This window comes from Prorops nasuta, unplaced genomic scaffold (genome assembly GCF_024137725.1).
Source record: "Prorops nasuta isolate Cenicafe-Biocafe unplaced genomic scaffold, Cenicafe_Pnas_1.2 PNAS00019, whole genome shotgun sequence".
In the NCBI taxonomy this organism is placed as follows: domain Eukaryota; kingdom Metazoa; phylum Arthropoda; class Insecta; order Hymenoptera; family Bethylidae; genus Prorops; species Prorops nasuta.
The window spans coordinates 4,041,711-4,066,824 of record NW_027116816.1 but is presented as its reverse complement, the minus strand read 5'-3'; the positions used below and the strand labels follow the sequence as shown (position 1 = coordinate 4,066,824).

General features: G+C 33.7%; 2 protein-coding genes across 2 annotated transcripts; both read left to right on the top strand.

Annotated features, from left to right (window-relative positions):
• The first annotated feature begins 75 nt into the window (after positions 1-75).
• LOC136780650 (C1GALT1-specific chaperone 1-like protein) lies at positions 76-2,308 on the top strand. Its single transcript, XM_066739168.1, has 3 exons — positions 76-1,413; positions 1,475-1,773; positions 1,895-2,308. Exons 1-3 carry the CDS (start codon positions 546-548, stop codon positions 2,105-2,107), a joined length of 1,380 nt encoding a protein of 459 aa, XP_066595265.1. The 5' UTR covers positions 76-545; the 3' UTR covers positions 2,108-2,308.
• A 580-nt stretch (positions 2,309-2,888) lies between these two features.
• LOC136780474 (hemocytin-like) lies at positions 2,889-20,415 on the top strand. Its single transcript, XM_066738848.1, has 45 exons — positions 2,889-2,989; positions 3,388-3,549; positions 3,635-3,762; positions 3,974-4,133; positions 4,231-4,358; positions 4,450-4,545; positions 4,887-5,257; positions 5,421-6,012; positions 6,150-6,437; positions 6,529-6,968; positions 7,043-7,310; positions 7,399-7,629; positions 7,700-7,925; positions 8,076-8,650; positions 8,829-9,167; positions 9,230-9,568; positions 9,798-10,132; positions 10,431-10,670; positions 10,878-11,100; positions 11,174-11,491; positions 11,528-11,680; positions 11,776-12,019; positions 12,137-12,391; positions 12,483-12,859; positions 12,951-13,391; positions 13,475-13,658; positions 13,750-14,093; positions 14,179-14,338; positions 14,471-14,829; positions 14,922-15,343; positions 15,571-15,869; positions 15,933-16,218; positions 16,285-16,392; positions 16,468-16,719; positions 16,793-17,132; positions 17,224-17,577; positions 17,670-17,780; positions 18,022-18,246; positions 18,326-18,621; positions 18,704-18,985; positions 19,065-19,328; positions 19,393-19,542; positions 19,622-19,736; positions 19,816-19,968; positions 20,065-20,415. Exons 1-45 carry the CDS (start codon positions 2,889-2,891, stop codon positions 20,253-20,255), a joined length of 11,925 nt encoding a protein of 3,974 aa, XP_066594945.1. The 3' UTR covers positions 20,256-20,415.
• Positions 20,416-25,114: the final 4,699 nt, after the last annotated feature.

The following is a 25,114-nucleotide window of genomic DNA, read 5'->3' as shown; positions in this document are numbered from 1 at the left end:
AGACCAGACCACAGCAGACCACAGTAGTCAGTATCATACACGGTATTAGCTAGTATAACAGCAGGTGTTAACGTGTTAGTATGTATATAAACACAAACAGCACTAACCTACATCAAAACTGAGTCACATAGGTCAAACAATTTTATTTTCATAGTGAAATTACTTTATTTATGTGAAGTTGCTAAATTAATTATAGAAAGGATTTATTTTTGTTATAACTAGTGATGGAAATAGAAGAAACAAAACAGCAGAGTATATAATTAATTTGTGTTCTGAAAATTAGTATAATACAGAAAACTATGTGATTTAAAGATAAAGAAGAATAAAGTACAAAATATTTATGGTTTGGCTTGTTTCTTTGTTATAGAAACTAAGTTCACATTTATAAATTTGTAATTTGATTGCACACACAATGGAAAAGGTCATATGCCTAACAAGAGTTAATTGTTAATTGTTCTGTTTCATTTATAATGGTATTTCTACATTAATCCTTCAGTAGACCTTTTCTTAACCATGCTCACAAAGTACGACTTTTGCATTTTAAAATGTTGCGAAAACTCTTTGAATCAAAATTAGCATTTTTATTAGGATTTACAATTGGAGCTTTAAAGGCCATTATATATTTGTCCCTTAAGAATTCCTCCACTGAATATATCAATTATGGTAAAACAAATACAAAGGATGAAAAGAAAATTGTGCATTATGAATATAGTAATGATTTTTTTAAGCCTACCATTAATTATGGTGAAGATATAACAAAACATATTTCATTTCAATTATGGATGAATGAAGAAAGGCAAGTAACTTATGATAGATGGTTTAGTACAAAAAAGTTGAGTCGATGCAATATTAACATGGATAATCATGTGTATGGACCAAAGAATAAATCTGGTCAAATGAATGAGCTTTTGGAATTTGAATGGTTAAAATCTGAAGTTCATATAACATGTGTGATATTTGTGAAAAAAAAAAAATTGGCATATTCCATTCAAAATACTTGGGGAAAAAATTGTAATAGCTTATATTTTTTTAGTCGATATTTTAATGAATCTCTTGTGCCTATTATTAAGTTTGATAAAAAAGTGACTTCTTCTTGGCAACTTTTGTGCGAATCTATGAATTATATATGGAACAAAAACTCAAATGATAGTAAAATTTTGCAATGGATTATTTTTGTTAATGATGATACTATGGTCATTCTTGAAAATTTGAGATATATGGTAGCTCCATTAGATTTTAACAAAGATCACTACTTAGGACACCCTGTTATTTTATGGGGACAGACTTATAATATTGCTCAATCAGGATATGTACTTAGTAGAGGGGCATTTGTAAAGGTGGTTCAACACTTCAGTACTTCCCAAAAATGTGCAGATAGTGGAAAATACTGGAAAATGGAAGACTACTATCTTGGTAAAATTTAATTATAAACAAATTGCTATTTTTTTCTGGTATTAATAATAATTTATTTCAGGCAAACATTTGCACTCATTTGGTATTCCTCCTTCGGATACAAGAGATGAACTTTTAAGAGGAACTTTTCATGGGTTTTCTTTAAAAAGTCAGTTATGGGGTATCTCAAAAGCCAGCTATGGTACACGCTCACTATATCCTGTATCAGCAGATTGCTGTTCTACCAAAACTGTTACATTTAATGTTGCTGAAGCAACTAAAGTCTATACTTTTTATTACCTTTTATACAATGTAAATGTTTATAAAGAGAAAGGAATTTATGGTGGGATTCCTGCTGTTACTCCATATCCCATTGAACAGGTGAAAATACATATTTTGATTATAAATATTTTAATTTTCCTAAATATAATTATGTACCAAATATAATAAGCACATAGTATACTCATGATTTTTGAAATTTTTAAATGCATTTTGATTTTAGGTGTGGAAAAAAGCTTTGAAGGAAGAATTTAATATTACAGAAGTAGATTATATATCAAATGAACAGTATTATCAAATTTGGAAAGAAAAGTATTCTGAAGCAGATCAACTTATTGCTAAGATTTATACGCTTATACAAGAGTCCTTAGATATTTTATCAGCTACAGATGAGCCAAAATCGAATGGAATAAATGCATCTGTTATACCGAATTAATATTTGATGTATTATGAAGTCATTGACATTATTAGTTTGAGCAACAAAACTAATTTTATTTATTCTTTTATAGTTGTTAGTTATATATTAGTTGATGAGATTTTTCGTTTTTTATTATTTTAATTAGCATAAATTGTGCTTGTAAAAATTTACAAACTTTTGTAAGTAATTTATAAAAATATATTTTGATTATGAATACAATTTTTCTGAGTCTATTAAAAAGCCTTGGCATTCATTAATTGTTTATTTCCACAAGCTTTTCTTAAGTGATATAAGATATTTATTAACGTTTATCAAATACGCTCTCTAATTGCGACTAATTTAGTATGATACGAAACGTGCATTCGAAGATATTAATAAGCTAAACAGCTTCCTGTCTGATTATAGTTAATATAAAATGTAAGGTTTCGATTAAAGATTTTCATTGTTCTTAAACAGTTAAAAAGAAAATATTATTTTACCTTTTTTCCTTCTTCACTTTTATTTTACAATAAATTTTTATCACATCTTAATATCTTATTAATAACGTAAGAACACATATTGTAAAGCGTACTCTTCTAGTGTTTCCTTCCCATAGAACTTACTAATCGACCCCGTATTATCAAGAACCCCAGCTTTATCATTTATCAGGTATCCGTTTCCTTCTTAGAGGTAGGTATATAACGGAGAGTTCAAAATATTTAGGATATTTGAATCAAACCAATCTCTTTTAACAGTTACCAATTTTTTAATTTCTTTAAAAAATGTGCTACAACTGAGCGTTGGTTAATTCTTTGAAAAAATGCTTTTAAAGAATAAATTTTGCCTTAACATATTGATTTTATCAATAAGTTTAAGTCATTTCCAGAAAGGTAACGCTGATGTTCTGCCTACATATGAAAAGTTAGTATTTCATTATTATTGTCATTAATTTTTTATTTAAGAATCAACATTATTTTTAATCTCCTAAATTATAAATTTACTAGTTCTGCATTTTTTCTTACAATCAGTGATATATAAATATTCTTTAATATTCATTCACTTATTCAGTAGGTCCGCTGTCCGATCAATTATGAGCTTTCAACTAATTATAAATTAAGTAATATAATTATTATTTGTGTGTGTGCACCAATATCAAAAAATAAAACAATTTATGTTTTAAATTAAACATCTATAATATCTGAGAAAGTTATTATTATAATTTTTAAATGACATAAATTATTTGTAAATTAAATGTAAGCTTTAATCCGAGTGGGGAAAGAAATTATATCGGTTATTAAATGACAATATTTGTTAAATAGCAATGAGGATGCTCAACAGGATGAGGGATACATCTTACGTGAAAATATCAAGAATGACGATACCATAAGTAGAAAAGGCGGAAGGCGCCGAATGTTTGCGGGTGGTTGTAGAAATCGGCCTGATAAACCAGTCAATGGAAAACTACATTGTACCCTAGATAGGTCAGTAGGAATCTCTCAATTATGCTTTTTTTAAGTTGAATGTTATCTTTTGGTTAAATCAATGCATAATTTAATTCTTATGCAGTGGCTGCATAGCATCGTGCGCTACCGATTATAAATTTCCGAATGGACTTCAGCAATTGGCAATCACCTGTCATGATGGTGAATGGCAGATTCAGGATACGGAATGGAGTTTTACACCTCACTGTGAACGTAAGAGCTTGTGAAATTATTTTTTACGTATACAAAAGGTCAGATATTTTGTTCTATCGTACACACTGAATAAATCTCAAAATATATTATTGAAGAATTCAAAATGTTGAAAATCAGAAAAAATGAAAAATTTATACGGTTTCCTTATTAAAAAAATTTGTTGTTTTATAAAAAAATATCTTGGTTATTCAACATAATAATTTTTTTGCAGCAATTTGTATGCCAGAGTGTCAGAATAATGGCATATGTATAGCGCCTTATGAATGTAATTGTGCGAAGCATTTTACCGGTCCACAATGTCAATATGAAAATAAGCCATGTCTGAATTTCCCACCAGCAATTCTTAATTCGCAAAGACAATGCAGTCAAAAGTGAGTAGTCGATTAATAAGAGCAGCATTCTTAACTTCTGGTTTTTCTCAGATAAAACATATGTTTCAGACTTTTTATCGCTATTATCCTTTTTTAGAACTTGCACCGTAGCTTGCATAAAAAACTTTGTATTTCCCGATGGATCATCAGTTGCAAATCTTGAATGTAAAAATGGTAGCTGGGAACCAACGAAATCCAATTGGGTATCTATTCCTGATTGTCAGCGTATGTATAATTATACAATTGAGAAAAGAAACTATAATAAATACAGTAAATATTAATTATTTTAAATAATATAAGAATAAATTAAACACAGCGGTATGTGATCCTCCCTGTCAAAACGGTGGAAATTGTCTTCCGCTTAATGTTTGTCAATGTCCTCAAGATTATCGAGGGCCACAGTGCCAATATTGTAAGTATTACTTAAACATTTTTTAATACTAAACACTCTTAAAAGCACCTGTTGAATTGGTAACAAATAAAACACATAATGATTCAATCTTTTCGAATGACATCCGGTCTAATTTCCGAAACAAAGCCAAAGCTATAGAAATTAACGTATCTTTCGAAAATGAAACCGGATGTGGCCGAAGGCTTAAAATAATTGATAACGTGCCTAGCTGTTTTTTTACTTTAATTCTATTTAGTTAATTATACTAAAACAATTCAACTTATGATATGTTATAAATAAATACATACTATATTTTAAAAAATATAGTATCTTATTTAATTTAATAAATCATTTTTATTAAGCTTCAGAGGTGTGTAATTCCATCAAATTGGGATTCAATGGCGGTTATCAGTGCACAAGCATAGGTGACACTTATTCGTGTTCACTAAATTGTCCAATTGGTATAGAGTTCGATTTCCCTCCAGCAAAAGCTTACACTTGTACTTATGACAAAGGTGTTTTTGAGCCACAGCCTATACCTCTGTGTGTATATGGCAGTAATGTTAACACCATATCCAATGGAACTGCTTATACGTCCCACACTCAAATGACTAATCACACCTGGTCATACAGTAGTGTATCTGAAATAAATAATGAACTCTCCTATGGTGTAAAAAATAATTCAACCGAATTGTACAGCTCTCACAATGAAACCTTTCATCAAACAAACACTGTAAGTAAACAATATAAGTATTTAGCCTGATTAAGAGTAAAAAAATTTAACTGAAATCTTTATGATTATAAATCACAATTACCATAAATTGTTTTAATTTTTAATGCTAATAAATTTGCAGAAGGGATCGCCTTATGATCCGCTGATGTACTATGATTTCAAGGGCGACTCGATGGAATTTGGCAAAATTCGAGAGAAAACTTTTTTGATCGAAGTAACGAAACCAGAGCCAAAAACGTGTTTCGTGTGGGGAAAATCGCACTATAAAACTTTCGACGATAAAGTTTTCAGTTTCGACAGCGTTTGTTCTTACATTCTCGTGCAAGAAGCGGACAATCGTGCTTTTACCATAACGCATCAGCAGAGTCCTGGTTGCAAAGGGGAAGGTGATTGTTATCAAATGATCAATTTATTTATACAGGGAGAGGAATACATGCTGAAACAGGACAGCAATTATAATATCGAGCTACGAAATTCGAAAAAAATTTTGCCTATTCCAATTCAATTATCCGGCTTGCGGGCTGAGTTTTCGGCTCATTTTATTGTCATCTGGTTGGATTCGATTGGCGTTACCATAAAGTGGGATGGAGTTTTATTTCTCCAGATCGAAGCGAAAGAAAATTTGTGGAACAACACCGTTGGTCTCTGTGGTACGATGAACGGAGATTCCAGCGATGATTTGATGGACAAAAATGGAGGATATCCAAAGAACATGGTCACTCTGGCATCGAGTTGGCATGCAGAAAAAATTGGTGGTAAAAAATCTTATCGATCAATCTTAAATTAATCCTAATTCAATGAAAAAAAAAAAAAAAACAGAATCGTGGCTGACATAACAAGACTGTTTCCACTCAGTGCATTATTTCTCAAGGGATTCGTTTTATTTTCATAGAACAATGCAATCAGGATCCAGACGTGGACCATCCCTGTACTTGGCAACCGGAAGTTGCTCAAGATGCCGTGGAATTCTGTACAAAAATACTTAGCAATCGAAAATTCCAAGCCTGCTCCAAAAGTATCGATCTTCTTGAACTGGAAGCAGCATGTAGATGGGAATATTGTCGATGTGGCAATGTTGATAACAGAAAATGTGCATGCGACACGATGAATGTTTACGTGAGACAATGTGCGTACAAAGGAATCGTTTCATTAGCCAACTGGAGGGATGATACTACTTGTCGTAAGTACAGATTTCTATCTTAGCTAAGATTTTTAATCATCATACTTCAAAGTCAAATTTAAAATTAATATAATTTGTTTATTTACTTCAGCAATGAAGTGTACCAATGGGAGAATATACATGGCTTGCGGATCAAAGGTTCAACGTACTTGCTGGGCCAATATTGAAGCTGCTGACGATGCTGTTGAGAAAGCAACTTGTGAGGAAGGATGTTTTTGTCCTGAGGGATCTGTGCTGCATGGTAATAAATGCATCCTGCAAGATGAGTGTCCATGTAGATTGAGGGGAAAATCGTTTCCACCTGGCACCAGTGTACCGAAAGATTGCAATACTTGCACTTGTCTCAGTGGAAAGTGGATCTGTACTGAAACTTTGTGCAGCAGTAGATGCTCCGCCATTGGAGATCCTCATTACACCACTTTTGATGGGAAGCATTATGATTTCATGGGCAAATGCAAATACTACTTAATGAAAGCCAATAACTATAGTATCCAAGTGGAAAATGTACCTTGCTCTGGAGCAATATCCGAGGTGGGCTTTTCTTCTTTATATGTTTTTATGGATTTTAATAATATGAAAGAATTGCTGAATTATCTATATTTCAGAGCATGGGATTCGCTCCTTCCACTTCAGAAGCACCTTCATGTACAAAAACTGTCACTATTAAAACAGAGAATAGCTTAATTAAGTTAAAGCAAAATCGGCGAATAACCATAAATGGTGAAGATGTAATTAAATTACCCATGGCGGATAATGGTGTGAAAATACGTGCTGCGAGTAGTATATTCCTAGCAGTTAAAATGCCGAATGACTTGGAAGTATGGTGGGATGGAATATCACGAGTTTATATCAATGCTCCTCCAGAATTTTATGGTTAATTAAATTTAAAATTTTTAATTGCTGGCTAATAATCCTTAAAAATTATTGAAACTTAACGTAGTAATAATTTTTATTTTATTAGGCAAAACACAGGGCCTCTGTGGCACATTCTCGTTAAACCAGAAAGACGATTTCCTAACGCCAGATGGTGATGTGGAGCAGAATGCTGTTTCCTTTGCAAATAAATGGAAAGCGTCCGAAGAGTGCCAGGATATACCAAGGAAAGAATACATTCACCCCTGTGACAGTAATCCACAAAAGAGAGTAGCTGCGGAAAGCTTTTGCTCAAAAATCTACAGTGACATATTCTCTGGTAAAAACTGCAGACTTTTTTCCTTTTAATTTTTCAATCAATTATGATCACGATTCAATTGTTCTTTCAGATTGCCACTGGTATGTTGACCCAGAACCATGGCACAAGGATTGCATTTTTGATATGTGTTCTTGCGAAGCGGATATTAAATCATGTCTGTGTCCCATGTTATCGGCTTATGCCAAGGAGTGTGCTGCTGCAGGAATAAAAATTCTATGGCGTCCTCAAATTGACGAGTGCAATCTTCACTGTACAAATGGCCAAACTTATCAGATTTGTGGAAATAGTTGTACCAGGTATTTATTTATTAAAACTGAAGCTGGCATATACAGCTGATTAATTAAATCAAAGTAAAAACAGACTTGTATAAAATTATCGTTATTTTTAGCATCAATGCAAATATGAATAATAAATAGTCGTTAATGATAATTAAATATTTTTATTAGATCGTGCGCAGATATATCATTTGACCAAGATTGCAGAGAGGAATGCGTGGAAGGGTGCAACTGTCCAGAAGGACAAACACTGGACTTAAACGGAGAGTGCATTCCTATTGGTCGGTGTCCTTGTATATACGCCGGTCTTGAATTTCAAGCTGGTCACAAGGAAGTTAGACCTGGCAGTAAAGGCCAGGAATTGTGTACGTGCAATGGTGGCCTTTGGAATTGTAGATTAGCAACTGCTGATGAAATTCGAGACTATCCAGCTCTGGCTGATGTAAAATCACAATGTTTATCCAGTAAGAATCAACAGGTCACTGATTGTGTTCCAATAGAGCATAAAACTTGTGAAAATATGCACACATACGAAGACAGTATAAAAAAAAGTATTACTGAATGCAGATCAGGATGTATTTGCAAAGCTGGCTACGTTTTAGAAAATGGAGAATGCATCAAAGAAGAAGACTGTCCTTGTCATCATGGTGGTCGAAGCTACAAAGAGGGCTCGGTTATGCAAGAAGAGTGCAATACTTGCAAATGTACAGGTGCCAAATGGAAATGTACTGATAGAATTTGTCCAGGTATGATCATAGCGAAATATTTAAATTATATCAAGATTCTCAGTTTTAATTAAAATTTTACAAATTACTACGCGAAATAAGATTTAAAATTCATTGATAAATAGAGAATTTAACTCAATTATGAATTGATTTTTATTTAACCATAATAATCTAATCATCCCCTTCTCACCTGTATTAGGCGTTTGCTCAGCTTGGGGTGATTCCCACTATAAAACGTTCGACTCCAAATTGTACGACTTCCAAGGTGCTTGCAATTATATTTTGGCAAAGGGTTCCCTCAGTACGGAGGAATGTTTTGATGTCTCTATCCAGAATATTCCATGCAGTACAACTGGGGCCACCTGCTCAAAGTCTATCGTATTGTCTGTGGGAAATGGTCCTAAACAGGAGAGTATCGCTTTAATACGTGATAAGGATTTACCGAAAGATAAGTTTCAAAGAATAGCCGTAAGATCTGCTGGAATATTTGTGTTTCTGGATGTACCGGATTTGGGCTTAGTCCTACAATGGGACAAAGGTGAGATTGATTTTAATTTAAGATTACGAATTTTATATTTCTTGGAATTTTTGTAAAAAAAGGTACCAGAGTTTACATAAAACTGGATCCCAAATGGAAGGGTCGTGTCAAGGGACTTTGTGGTGATTATAATGATAACAGCGAGGATGATTTTAAGACACCATCCGGTGGAATATCCGAAGCTTCTGCTAATCTCTTTGGAGATTCGTGGAAAAAGGATGTGTATTGTCCAGAACCGAAAGACATCGCAGATCCCTGCGAGCAAAATCCAGAACGAAAATTGTGGGCATCTCAAAAGTGTGGCTTATTGAAATCTAATCTTTTCCAATCTTGCCATTCGGAGGTTGAAGTTGAGCCTTTCATTAAAAACTGCATATTTGATACTTGCGCTTGTGACTCAGGTAAATTTTTGTTTCTGTAAAAAAATGAACCATGAAATAAATCGTTAAACTCGTATATAGTTTTATATAAAAAAGAGATATTTTGCTGTATACGCCTAATGACTTATGATGAAAATATTAAATTTAATACATAATTATTATTTCTTAGCATCGTTATTTTATTAGTAAATAATTGAAGTTACTTTATATGTATATTATTCATTTTATATTTTTTTATTTTACTAAATAGGTGGGGATTGCGAGTGTTTATGCACAGCATTAGCAGCCTATGCATTTGAATGTGCAATGAGAGGAATTGTTATAAAGTGGCGAACGCAGGAGCTTTGTCCCATACAGTGCGATGAGAAATGTAGTAATTATTCCCCCTGTTTGTCGACATGTCCATACGAGACTTGCGAAAACTTGATGACGCTCAGAGATAAAATGCACTTGTGTTCTCAAGACACTTGCGTTGAGGGATGCTCTTACAAACCTTGTCCCGAAAATCACGTTTTCTGGAACTCCAGTTTTGTAGACTGCGTACCGAAGTCAGACTGTAATCCATTCTGCACGGAAATCAATGGCGTAAGTTTGAATAAACACTAAATTTATGTACAACAATATAAAATCTTGTAATGATTTGTATCTAAAGAAAATATTATTTAAAATATCATAAAACTCTAATAATTTTGACGACCATTCGAATTTTTAAGAGTTTTAATTATAAATCAAATAAATATCATAATTTTAGAAAAGTATAGGTGCATTCTGAGTTACGCGATTAAATAGATAAACTTGACAATAAACGTAATATAAAATATATACACTTTATAAATGAGTAACTTGAAATGGAGCTAAAATATGCTTTCTATTTGCCATACAGACTTCTTATTACGAAGGTGATCAAGTTAGCACTGACGATTGTCATACTTGCTTCTGTACTCGAGGGAAAGTAGTTTGCAAGGGAGAGCCTTGTCTAAAGACTACCCTTCCAGTTTCAACTGTACCACTGGAACAACCTTTGAAGTGCACTGATGGCTGGACTGCGTGGTTAAATCGGGATGTAGCAATTAAAGGGAAAAAATTGTCAGACGTTGAACCTTTGCCTACCTTATTTGAATTGGTAAGTTTATTTTAAGGACTTTTTTTATTAATTAAATCTTGTTCAATTTTATAAATCAGTATAGTGTATTTAGAAAAATATTGATCCAAACTAAAGCAAATCTAAAAACATTTTGTGTTTATTTTCTTATGAGTAACACATTTTAATTTATTACTATAAGAACAAAAACTGAAATATATAAAAATAAAGCAATAATATATTTTTCAGTCAAATATCAAAGGTTCTGCAATTTGCGATGTAAATCAAATGGTGGATATAAAATGTAGATCCGTGAAAGAGCACAAAGCTCCAAAAGAGACTGGATTAGACGTTGAGTGCAGTTTGGAGCGGGGCCTGTACTGTCAGTCAGAAAGAAAGGGCGCAGGCTGCTTAGATTTTGAAATTAGCGTTCTTTGTCAATGTAAAGAGCCAACAACAGTGACACCGATAGGTAAGTATGCTATTTCATTGCATGTTATTAAACATTCTTAAAATCATGTTCCCTTCAAATCTTAATATTTTAGAAAACACGACCGAAGATATTTCACGATATGATAATTGCGACGTAACGCAACCAAATAAGGAGCATCCTAGCAATTGCCATTTGTTCTACCAATGCGTTCCTGGTCTCATGGGAACCAACGAATTTGTCGAAAAGACTTGTGGCCCTAATATGTTTTATAATCCACGTATAAGTGTCTGTGATTGGCCCTATAATGTTTTGATATTTAAGCCAGAATGCGGTGTAGAGCAAACAACTTTTGAAGTATTGAATAATATTACTACGATAGATGTTGAAGTGGTAACAACAATTTCAAAAAATAAAACTGTTACAACGAAAGGTAAATTTTCCAGCATTTACGTATTACGTTGTTCAGAGCATAACAATTTTTTTAAATATATTTCAGACATATGTAAAGAAGGACAAACATGGAGTGATTGTGCAATCGAATGTGAAAGATCATGTCAGTATTACCAGCATTTATTGACTGGGCAAGGCTATTGCAATGAGGAGACAAGTTGTATTCCAGGTAAGGAGTAGTTTTTGATTTTGCTATAATTCTTTCGTAAATTAAAAATATCTTATTAATAAAAATATAAATTAAATAAAAAAATTGTTGAACAGGATGTGTTCCAATTGACAGACCTAATTGTCCATCATATAAATTTTGGAGAGATGCAGATACATGTGTCAACATAGCTGATTGTATTTGTAAATCCCATGATGGGGAACCTGTTAAACCAGGAACTGTCGTAAGAGTCTCTGACTGCGAAATATGTCAGTGTGTCAATAATTATTTTGCTTGTGACAAATCATTGTGCGCAACTACCATCGAACCAGAATTAACTACAGTTTCCTTCTTTTCTACGTAAGTAATGTTTTTGATGAAATGATTTTTTTAATACTATGCTTATATAAGATGACTTTATTCATTTGCATAAAATTAAATTAAATTATACTTTATATAAAAATTATTGTGACACAGCATTGGAACGAATGCATGGGTTGATACGGTTAAACCATTGGAAGAGCACACAATTATAATAGGAAGCACTGTTACTCCTCCTGAATTATGTGATAGCAAGGAATACATACCACTTATAGAACATTATTTGCCAGACAGAGTAACATTCAATGCTAGTAGTTATAAATTACCAACGAAATCCATAAAAATTCATCCATTTTCACCTAGTTTGATGGGTGATAGTTGGGAGCCAGAATTCAATAGCGCCAACCAATGGCAAGTTTAAGTTTGTCTACAAATAATTAATATGATACGATGAAGAAATTTTTATTCTAATCTAAAGTAACGCACATTTCAATAATTTTAGGTTGGAAATAAAATTGAATAAACCAGTTGCGATTTATGGTATAATTTTACAAGGTAGTTCATATGGAGATAAATTTGTTACGAGTTACAAAATTCTTTTTTCGGAGGACGGTTATTCATTTTCATACATAATGGATCATGAACAGAAGCCACGAGTATTCCATGGACCGCTGGATAGTAAAAAGACGTTCCAACAACAATTTTATGAGCCGGTTGAGGCCAAAATTATTAGAATAGTCCCTCTTTCATGGCACAACGGTATATCAATTAAAGCTGAGATATTAGGATGCAAGGACTATGTCGATAGTGAAAATATCTCAAAAATAACCACACTAACAACTAGTACACCTACGTATATCGAGGAAACTGTTATCCCAGGTGGTGATCATAATATTTTAGTCTTATTAAACTTTAAGAAAATAAAACCAGATAATGTAATAAATAAACATGTATTTTAAAAACATTTCAGTGTGTGAAGACTTAATGGGACTGGACAACGGATTGATAGCTGATGATCAAATTTCCGCTTCTTCCACTTTGACAGTTTTGCTGCCAAATATTAGATTATCGTCCTCAGGAATATGGCAGCCACAGTTGGACACTCCTGACCAATTTGTTCAATTCGATCTCCTAGAACTACGTAATCTAACTGGTATCATCACCAAAGGATCTGGAAACATTTGGACCACTACGTACAAAGTATTTTATAGCAACGATGGATACAAGTGGAATTCCGTATTGGACAATTACTCTAAGGAAAAAGTATTTTTAGCCAACTTTGATTCTGCAACTGTCAAAAAAAATTTCTTTGAACGACCATTGCACGCCAGATATTTGAAGATTCAGCCAATCAGCTGGCACGAACATATTGGTCTGAAAGTGGAGATAATTGGATGCTTTTTGCCATATCGTGAGTACTTTTTATAAAACTAAGAAAGTGTTTGCCAAACAAACCTAATTAGTTAGCTAATAGTATAAATACTTTCTTGACAGCTGAGAAAATACCAGATAAAATTGAAATTTGGAAAGCAACAACCGAGATTAACAATCAATGTAATGTTTGTAAGGGAGTTACTGAGGAATATCAACAAAATTGCAAATGCGAAGAATCATATTGGTGGGATGGCGATTCATGCGTCACTAAGCAAGAATGTCCATGTGTGGTCGGCCATATGATGTAAGCGTGTCAGGTTTTAAATTGCTAATTAATTTACACCTTTATACTAAAATCAAAAACTTATTTACATAATTGAATAATTATTTATTAGTTATCCCGTGGGCTCTATTTACGAAACTGAGGACTGTTTAGAATGTGTCTGTACACTGGGTGGTGCTGCTGCATGTTTGCCAAAGAAATGTGATCCCTGTAAAGGGCCTGATGTACAATCAGTCATTACTGAACTTTGTACTTGTATCTGTAAGCCTTGTCCCATTGGAACAAGACACTGTCCCACTAGCGATATTTGCATCAACGAAACTTTGTGGTGCAATAACGTTAATGATTGTCCTGACGATGAGAGAGATTGTCCATCCGTTTACCCTACAACATCAACTACACATGCTACTACTGAATCTACCGAAGAAATTAAAATCACTCATTCACCACCGACAAGTAATAATACTATAATTTCAATTATGATTAGTTAATATTATTTTAAGCATTATTCTCTTGTCGATCAATATAAATATTTTTTCAGTACCCCCAGTTCCCTGTGAGAAACCCACATGTCCACCTGGATATAAAACAATTATAAAAATTTATAATAAGAGAAAAACTACTGGTTCGAGCGTAAATATTTATACGAAAGGTGGAAAACATTCAGGAGTGAAAGGATATCGAAAAACTAGTAACTACAGGTATTGATATTTTTTTGACGTCGAAATGCGTAGATTTTAAAGTATATTTTTGCCGTTTATTTTGTTACAATTTTATTATGTTTTAGAGGACCATATTTCAAACCATTTGGTATATCTTTTATGAATTTTCAGAGATTACCTGCATCATGGCCAAGGTAAAACCGTAAAAAGCCATATACCACCAAATGAGCTAGTTTGTCCGCAATACTCTTGCACCCCTAATAAACCACCGCCATCGTTAAATCAACAAAAGCCAACATTCTGTCCCGAGGCTAAATGCCCTCGTGATTACACGATAGTATATGAAAAAATGAGCATGCACAAATTACAAAAATGTCCAAAATATGTATGTAAGCCACCACAGCCTAAAGAAGCAATTTGTAACGTCACTGGTCGGACATTCAACACGTTTGACCATTTGGAATATAAATATGACATTTGCAATCATATTTTGGCAAGAGATATGTATGGAAACAAATGGTATATTACGTGTAAGTATGATTTTCCAAAATGTGAAAAATTGTCGAATAATTAAAGCGTTATCATGCAATTATTACTGAACTTATTATAAATTTATTTTCAGTGGAGAAACAATGTAAAATTTTCAACGAGTCATGCAAGAAAATCTTGGTAATAACTATCGATGACCATGTTGTTGTTTTGCATCCGGATATGCATATTGATATAGATAAATACACTTTCACCGGTCATCAAGTCGCGCGATTGGGCGATAAACCAGGATTCTTCAAAATTTCCCACGTGGGAAATACTATGTATTTTGTATCTAATAATTATGGTTTTTGGGTCATGTGGGATTCAAGCTCCAACGTGAAAATTGGTATCAGTACTAAATTGGCTGGTTATGTAGACGGGTTGTGCGGCTATTTTGATGGAAATTTGAGGAACGATAAACGTTTACCCGATGGAACTCAATCGCAAAGTACTGCAAGTTTTGGAGACAGTTGGATTATGGAGGGATCACCAGAATGCGACCTGCAGACTCACGTATAGCTAAACATTTATTTTAAACAATTCTCATCTTTATTCTCGTTATGTTACATTTTTTATCCAGGTGTCGTTCGTCCTGTCAATTTTATTAATAGTTTTTAATTTTATTAAAAAACATAGTTAACAGTTAACATAACTCTTGAAAAAGTTTACACATTGAGTGATTTGTTTTTTCATGAAGTTCATTTTTATTTATAAATAATAAGTTACTTAAATGTTTGTAGGTTTGTCCACGCGAAACTCAGGATAAGGCATGGGTTATCTGCAGTTCTGTGAAAGATCTTTCTCTCTCCGATTGTGCGCCAGTTATTAATATGGAACGGTTTGCATCTCATTGCTTAGAAACAAGCTGCGCTTGTTTAAGTAGTAACTCCACGTATGAGGAATGCCGGTGCCGCGCACTTACTACTTTTGTCACTGATTGCCAAGCGTCTGATCATAATATTGACCTATCTACTTGGAGAAATAACCTTAACTGCCCAGTGACTTGCCCTGCACCATTTATACACAAGGACTGTTTCAGGTAATAATTAAACCAGTGCTCGAGTAAAATTTATTTTTTTGACAAGAGAAATTTGTTAAACAGGAACAAATGTGAAATGACATGTGAAAATCAACAAGAGCTTGATCCGTGTCCTTTAATGCATGGTGTTTGTTTCTCTGGTTGCTTCTGTCCGGATGGAACAGTTAGGAATGGCGAGGATTGCATAATTCCTACCAAGTGCCAGGATTGCTCCTGTGAAGGACTTGGCAATTCTAAATTTGTTACTTTTGATGGACAAAGCTTTGGTTTTGATGGGAACTGTACATATATTCTATCTAGAAATACTGTGCAAAATGTAAAAGGAGCGAATGCGAAACATTTGTATGAAGTAAGTACGAATTTTTTGTTACTAATTTTACAACAAATTAAAAAAACATTTATATTTTCATAATAGGTTTACGTGACTAATGTGGCTTGCAATAAAGAAATATGTACACAGGCTCTTACAGTTGTGTTCAAAGAACATATTGTGCAATTGAGACAATACGACCATCCGAAAAAGGTATAAAAATCATTACTAACATATTGCAAAAATTACAAAAGATAATAATACTATTTCTCATTTATGCATTATTAGTTTTATGCAATGATTGATGGATCTGAATTTAATCATTGCTCCTTGAAAAATTCTTGGCTGGAGTTGAAAGAGAATACAGGTGGTGACGTCACGTTATCAATACCGGAAGTTGACTTGGAGCTATCGAGCTTCCTGCACAATTTTGCATTCGTCTTAAAACTTCCATCGCATGCTTTTGGGGATGCTATCGAAGGTTTGTGTGGAAATTGCAACGGCGATCGAGAGGATGATTTAAAGAAGCCTGATGGAGAGGTATTATTGCATCAATAATAAAAAAAAATTAACATTATTACTCATTACTCTTATTTATTACACTGAATTACAGATTACGGACGAGGAACAACAGTTTGGTGAAAGCTGGCTAGCTTCTGATGCACCAAGCACTTTGGCTTTCAATATGCAACATTGTCACGGGGAAGCGAAAAATAAATGTACTTTACCACCGGCGGATCAAAATCCGTGCTTGGTACTTTTGGATCCGCTTCAATTTGGTCAGTGTCATAACGTTTTTGATCCGGAACCTTATTTAACTTGCTGTCAAGATAACATTTGCTCCGGAGGAAGTTATTGCGATAGCATTGAAGCATATGCAAGGAAATGCTTAAGTGCAGGATTCTGCCATAGTTGGAGGTCGAGCAAGCTTTGTCCATATAAATGTCCGGAGCGTAAGCAGATAAATCATATTTCGTACTATATTCTCACGCCGTATACTGTTGTACGTAAATTTTATGTGCTCTTTCTCTTACCGCATATTAGATTTGGAATACCAGCCTTGTGGGACAAGCTGTACAGCTACTTGCGACAACATTGACGAGATGAATCATGCGAAATGCTTGCAAAACATAGCGGAAGGCTGCTACTGTCCACAGAATTATGTACTTCAAAATCAAACTTGTATACCTAAAGAAAAATGTTTCCCGTGTGATGAAGATGGTCACTTTGACGGTGATGTTTGGAGCAAAGATAAGTGTACTACATGCAGCTGTGATAAAACAGCAATTACTTGCCATAAAACAGATTGTCCTGCGATAGAAACTGTTTGTGAAGAAAGCTTATCGCCCGTTCTAATATCTGGCACAGAGCAGGAATGTTGCCCTAAATATTTCTGTGGTAATTATTTTAATCTCGTACATATACATATGAGAATAACTCTTCAATTTTATATTTTTCTAAAAGATTAATCGTTATAATAATTTTTGTAGCTCCAAAACCAACACCCGTTCCAATCTGTTTGGATGTACAAAAACCTGAATGCGGTTATGGTCAAATAACAAAATTGACTGTGGTGGATGGATGTCAAAGATTTGTTTGCGGTATGTCTTTGAGGATTTTGCAGCAAGATATTGAATATATGATATATGTATCTGAGATATGGAAAAAACATTCTTACGTAGCTTTCCTATTACATCATGCAATATTTGCAGTTTAAATAATATAAATTCTGTATTCCTAATACTATATCTAGCATAAATAATTTTCAATATATTTGTGTGCTATTGAAAAGACATTTGCTCAAGTTTCTTTAATTATAAGGATAAATGATCATTATTTCAGAATGTTTACCACCGAATGAGTGCCCTGGATTGAACGAGGTGGCATTAGAAGTCGACGAGGTGTTGCTCGATACTGGTTTTGTTCAAGTAATTAATAACACTGGCTGTTGTCCAAGACCTGTAAGAATTTGCAGACCGGATATCTGTCCACAACCAAAATGTCCTGATTATTATATCGCAAATATTACTCATGCGCCAAATTCTTGTTGTCCTGATTATAAATGCGGTATCTTTATTAATTTCAATCTAACAAACGTGTATTTTCAATAGTGGATGAATATAAAAAATTAACTGTGTACTTTCAGAACCACCAAGAGATATTTGTTTATATAAAACGTTGATGAACAGCGATTTGGAATATTCTGAATTTGTAATGCCTAAGAAGATTGGAGAGGAATGGCGGGAAGAAAAATGCAAGAAGTGTTCATGTGATGAAGATAACGAATTTGGAGTGAAAATAAATTGCATAACGACAGATTGCATATCTATGGATAAACATCCTGATTTTAATGATTTTCTTCTGAGAGAAATAATCGTAGAAAATGAATGTTGTCCGAGCTTTGAACGTATCAGCTGCAAATTTGGCGATTCCATATACAATGTAACAATTAAATCATCTCATGGTTTTTTATCATTCAACTGTGCTTTATTAACAAGAACATTATATTTTTAATAATGTCTAGGTTGGAGATTTATGGTATCCTGATCAAGAAAACGTTTGTATTGCTATTGAATGTGTTAAAGATACAAGTGGAATTCAGAAAATAATTAAAGAGCAAACTTGTCCGGAAAGCTGTGATTTTGGATACGAATATAAACCATCGGAGAATACATCATTAAATTGTTGTGGTAATTGCGTTCCACTTGGTTGCATTGTAGGCGATGAAATTAAAGAAATTGGACATACATGGTACTCTGATGATCATTGTACTCAATATACTTGTGCACTATCTACTAATAGTTCGGTAAGTATAAATAATGGATTTGAATGTTATAATTTAATTATAACTCCAGTAATAATTTGTTAAATTTTATATTTTTTAGTTTTATATCCAAGAAGTTATTGAAAAGTGTATTGATGTTGAACTATCAGAAACTAATGAGTATAAAATTGAAAAGCGTAAAATAGAGAACAAATGTTGTCCAGAAATTGTTAAAACAGGGTGTATCTATGATGGTATTATTTATGAACCTGGACAAGAATGGAGATTGTCACATAATAATTGTATCATAGAAACATGTAAGGAAATTTCGAATGGACTAATAAAAGAGCAGAAAATTGAAACCTGTTCAAGGGAATGCCAACAGGTAAGACAGATTTAAACTCGAGTTGAATATGATTTATTCTATTAATTTTATACATTTTTTATAGGGATGGGAATATCAAGAATCAGATGACAATAAGTGTTGTGGTGAGTGTAAGCAGACCTATTGTATTATTGATGGTATTTCTTATAAACCTGGTAAAAAATGGTTTCCCAATAAATGTATCACAAATACTTGCGTGGAGCAAGATAATCAGGTATTAAAGTAATTAAGTTTAAAGCAAAATTTAAGTGTATAAGAACATTTATTAATATCATTTATTATATATGCTTTAGTTAATGATTCATAGTTCTTTAACTGTTTGTCCCGATGTGACTAACTGTCCGCCTCAAGCAATTTACTATGATGAATGCTGTAAACAGTGTAATTTAACTGCACTTGAACCAAAAGGTGAATATTAAATTATGATACTTTTACGAATTTTCGATGTTATATGCTTGAGAAAAATTTAACAATTTGATTGTTACAGCTACTTGCTCAGTTAGTTATGTAGATAGTCAAACAACAATAGGTTTGCTTGTTGAAAAACATGTCATTCATGGAGTGTGCAAAAATATACATTTAGTAGAAGGAATAGCAGAGTGCAAAGGAATATGTAATTCATCCACTCACTTTGACACAGGTAATGTTATTTTACTTTATATTTTAATCAAATACAATTTATTGTCGATTATGAACATTATTATAAAAATTATTAACACAATTTATGTTAATATAGCATATTGGGGGCAATGGAGCGATTGCCATTGCTGTCAGCCAAAAGAATTCAAGGGTCTAATTGTGGAGTTAATGTGCGAAGATGGAAAAATGATAAAGAAACAATTAGCAGTTCCTACTTCTTGTTCCTGCGAAGAATGTGCTTCAGCAAACTTACAAATTACTAGCAAAAAAACAAGTACAAAAGGCTAGTATCAGTATAAAAGTCTCTTTTAACATTTTAAAAAATATATTCTATTGATTAATTATGTAACAAGAATAATGTTAATTAAGTAATATTATTAAGTAAAAATAACTATTTTAAATATTTCTATCAATTTACGCACAAATTTAGAAATATATACTTATGTATATGTACATGCATTTAACATGCTAAATAAATAAATGAAATAAAAAAAAATATTGAAATTGAAGCGGGAATTTAAAAACAAAAACAATTGAAAAAATGAGGCACCCTTACCATTTGCAACCTAAAGCTGCATAACTTTTTATCTGCAAAGAAAGATTTTATTGATAATAAAAAACATTTTTATTTAAATCTTATAGAAAGATAATCAAAAGTGCCGATTAGATGGAGAACTTCTCTCTCTTTTATCGCTAAGTCAGAAATTCTTATAATAGCATCGAGTGAGGCAACAAGCAAAAACAAGAAGGGATCGTTTTAAGCTGCAGTCTGCTTCCCTTGGAAATCCAAGAGATGACGTTGGCTGTACCACAGGAAGGAAGCTGTAGTGGTTCATTAGGGTGTGTACATAATGATACATGTGCACTGGCAACCAAACCTCGATGCACATCAAGTGTAGACGCCAGGGCAAACCTTGCGGTGTAACACTAGGTCGGAACTTAAAGATGCGTTCACACTTCAGCATTTTATTCCGCACAAACCGAATAAGCGTATTGATACTCTAATCTTTATAGGAATTTTATCAAAGGAATATTAGAGTATTAGTGCACTCATTCGTTTTGTGGAGAATAAAATGTTTTAATCTGCACCAGACCTCAATAATTCTCTTCAGCATGTCGGTATTCTTCAAGATAAAGTTCGTTGCGAGCTTCGGTTGCAAGCGTATACGCACCTTTATATTATCCACTCAGTAGTTAAGTCCACTGAACTTAGCCATTGAAGCAGGGTATTTGAAAAAGCACAAAAGTTGACATTATTAATAGGTCAAATAAGGAATAGTAAGGGCTCTCGTTTCGCGTGTTCTGTATAAGGGGAGGAACAAATGAAACAGAGACAAGTTGCCGAGCACCGCGCGCTTATTAAAAGTTGCCAAGTAGTTTGCAATGGCTCGTGCACTAAGGAGGGAGACATAACGAATCTGGAAAGAGTTTTGAGGAAGCAGAAATGATTTTTCGAGGGTAGAATATCGGTTTGGTGTGTTGCGGTTGTTTGCAGTGGGCTTTGGATGAGTAAATGAGCAGTTTGTCTACTTGGCTATATGCCATGCTGGTAAACACTATCAAGTCAAAGCGGTGGAGAGGAGAACGAGGCGAAAATCAGATAGTGAAGGAGAATGGTAAATGGGAATTAGTGTTGTTAGGAGGGGGGGGGGCTTTGAGTGCAGGATAAAAAAGTCGAATATTATAACACACTGGTCATCACAAATTAATAAAATGACGAAGCCCCCTATACGAGCAATGTAAATATATACAAGGCCATTGTATAGTTTACTCGAATGCTCGACCTCATTTTGTATCTCGTTTAAATTCACCTAACCCTCCCGATCACTACTAACTCACTACCTCCCCTTCCTCTCTACACAACCCTCTTCTCTTAGCTGTCAAACTCACTCACCACAGTGTGTGTTTGCGCGCGCGCACGATATAATATATTCACATGCTATTTATCAGGGATATTTCCACTGTTTATATATCATACATATATATAATATGCATTTATACGCATAAAACACGTCAAATATATACGCGTAGTATTTTATAGATTATTGTTTAGAATAGTCGATATTACGTTATTATATGCATAGTACTGCTTTTTATTCCGTTAACTTTTTATGACTGATTCGTTTATGGTAAACATTTTATATTCACTTTATTGCAGCGTGCAATTATTGGGAAAAGCAACGGCAAACTTTGAAATTTATTCTTCAAGGTCTGAAAATTTGAATGAATCAAGGATTGATTTGATATTGAATAAAACGAAGAATACAATGTATTTATTTCTTAGCAAAATTGTATTTTTTTTATCGATATAAAACTTGAATATGCGCAGTAAATACGGTCGACTACCGAGAACTCAGTGGGAAATAATCGCCGTTAGTTACGACCTGTTGGCACGATTGGGAAAAAATCGGAGATCATTTTTAACAAGCCTCGTAAGTCAGAACTTCGTTTTGCAATGAAATTCCTCGAATTTATCGGTTCGAGCCAGAAAATTCTTAGAAAATTCACCTTTGCCTTATTTTTCTGCAGGGCTGCTAATTTTTCTTGTCTCGCAATATTCCACTGACAATCTTGAGAGAAAAGTGCATGTTCATAGCTGGTTTAACAATTTACTTTGTATGTTGCTATTGAATTTGAATATAAAAGAAATAAATCTTCCTCTCTATCGAATAAATAAAAATTGCAGCACATATTAAACAATTTTAATTAAAAATGTCGTAAGTCCATTTGTTACAAACTTTATATTCACTATAATATTTCTACAAAAAAAATCTATCTCACAAATTATATTAATCAATTTGGTTCTAAAAAAAGTCGTAGCACTACTTTCAAATTAAGCTACCACAGTGTTTAAAGTAACGTATCCCAGAAATGATAAGAAATGTTTATATTCACGTCCCATTAAAATTATAACAAAATTGAAGGTAAAGAGAAATGGCTCGAGATCCGTGTGTTTGCGTGGGAAATGTTTGTGTTTCGAATGGCGCATCGAGTGCACAGAATATACACGTATAATGCTTTATGCGCGACTCGAAACGCAACCATGGTGGAGGAAGTACGGTCGAGAGCAACGAAAGCTTGGCAGGCAGACACTCCCACCACTTTTCTAGTCTTGACGTTCCTTAAATGTAACGGGAAAATAGTTTGGCTACCAGACTGTATACCATGCTTTCGCTGTTTTCCATTATACATGCACCATTAGACGAATTGAAGGGGTTTTCAAGAATGTTTCGCGAAATCGTTTTGGGATGGGGCAAGGCGGGAAATGAAGTATAAGGCAGAATGTATAAGGTGGTAATCGTAGGTGGAATGAGGAAACAATTAAGTGGCCTTGCGTGCAATGTTGGCAAAGATATTGAAGGAGGGTTGAATTTGCAAGGTGCAGTATGCATGTGTTGGTGCTGCTTCAAGCCCAGGACTCTTCTCCTGTAAGCTCCTTTACTGTGTTTAGTCGCATATTCGCTGATTAAGCTCTGAGAAAAATAATCGATTAGAAAAGATGAAATTAAGAAAGCAGCTGATTACAGCCACGTGATCATGTTAAATATTTTATTCAATATCCTTTATACAATTGAGCGCAGTCATGGATCAGAAACAGAGCTGAAATGACCATGTCTCTCGGTTTTTTTTCCTTTTCACGCAATATTTCTCTTCTGTACAGTCGTTTATCTGAAATTTTAAGACGTTGCCTTTTAAAAAGGTTTCACTTCGATATTTCATCCTCCCTCGCTCCTCTTTTTTCTTTGTTTTCTTCCTCTTCTCGTTCTTCTTCCGCCTTGATTATCTCGTCTATTTCTTTTCGTTGTTCAACGCTTTCCAGATCGAAGCGAGAATCGTCTCATGAAACATGGATCGTGCGACCAGCCCTTTAGAACCTCCGCGAAAGAACTCCCGATGCTTCTTGGATCGCAAGGCGGTTCCGGGAAACAAGCACTCATCGCTAATAACGGTATATATACAAATTATAATACGCTTTTTTATTAAGTTTTATAATTAATTACGTTGATTTCTCCATGTCCATACACAAATACAATAGTAATTAATTAAAATTGTGTAATTGTACATATTTATTACTACGCCAAAAAAGTCTTAAAAATGACAAGATTTATCAATAGAGACTGCTTCTCCATTATACAAATTTTAATCACAATGTTACTCTATTGGCATATTGGATAAATCGGTTTACTATAATGTTCATAAACCCATTTGACAATATGTCCAATCATATGGAGCGTGATTCGATAAGTGATTCTCATGTTCTCTGAGACTTAAAAAAACTCTCCTGGTTTCATTTTGTAATAGTGATTTCTCGATTAATTTCATTAAATGAATAAAATTTATTTCTTATTTTCCTGCAGCCACGATTGCCCCTTCTCAATATTTAAATTTAAATATTCATAATTTAAGTAAATTATGATTCATCTAATCAATAATTACGGTTTACTCTGAGATATCTACGTAAGACCTAAACCATTGTTTAATTTGATGAATTTGTGCACTTTTTCGATTACCATTAGCTAATATATGTTCCTCTTCGTGTTTAAAATATAGAAACACAAGAAGAAGTATAGAAAAAGAATGATGATGAGGGGTAGGTGGAGGGCGGAGGGTTAAAGGAGACTGGATGAGGAAGTAAATAAGTGAGTATATTGAGCGTGCATGAGATGACGAGGAAAGGGAGAAGAGGGCAGGCAGAGAAATTGTTAGTGATCGGTGCTTGGTAGCATCTGTCTCGTTAGAAAATACTCGATACTCACGGGAGGTCCGCTTTCGTTCGAAACGGCTCTATCTTCATGCGAATCCGAGAACCAGATGGCAACACGGCCATAAATGGGTGATGTACGATGTAACGATCTCTTTACTCTCGTCTCGAGTGTCCCGACATCGGAATTAGTCTTCCGCGTAGAGTAAACAGAAGAGATCTGCTCGCTAATCACTGCTCACTGTTGCTTTAGAACTCGAGTCATCTATCGCACACTGAATTTTTCATTATTCCACGTCATCTCAAACAAACCCTTATATACATACACGTACTTTTCTTTATTTTTATCTTTACTCACAGGTCAAACCTTCACGAATACTTATAAAATATTTTAGAAAAAACCGTCGAGAATTAACAATTAATCTTTTTTTCTGTATTTATAGTA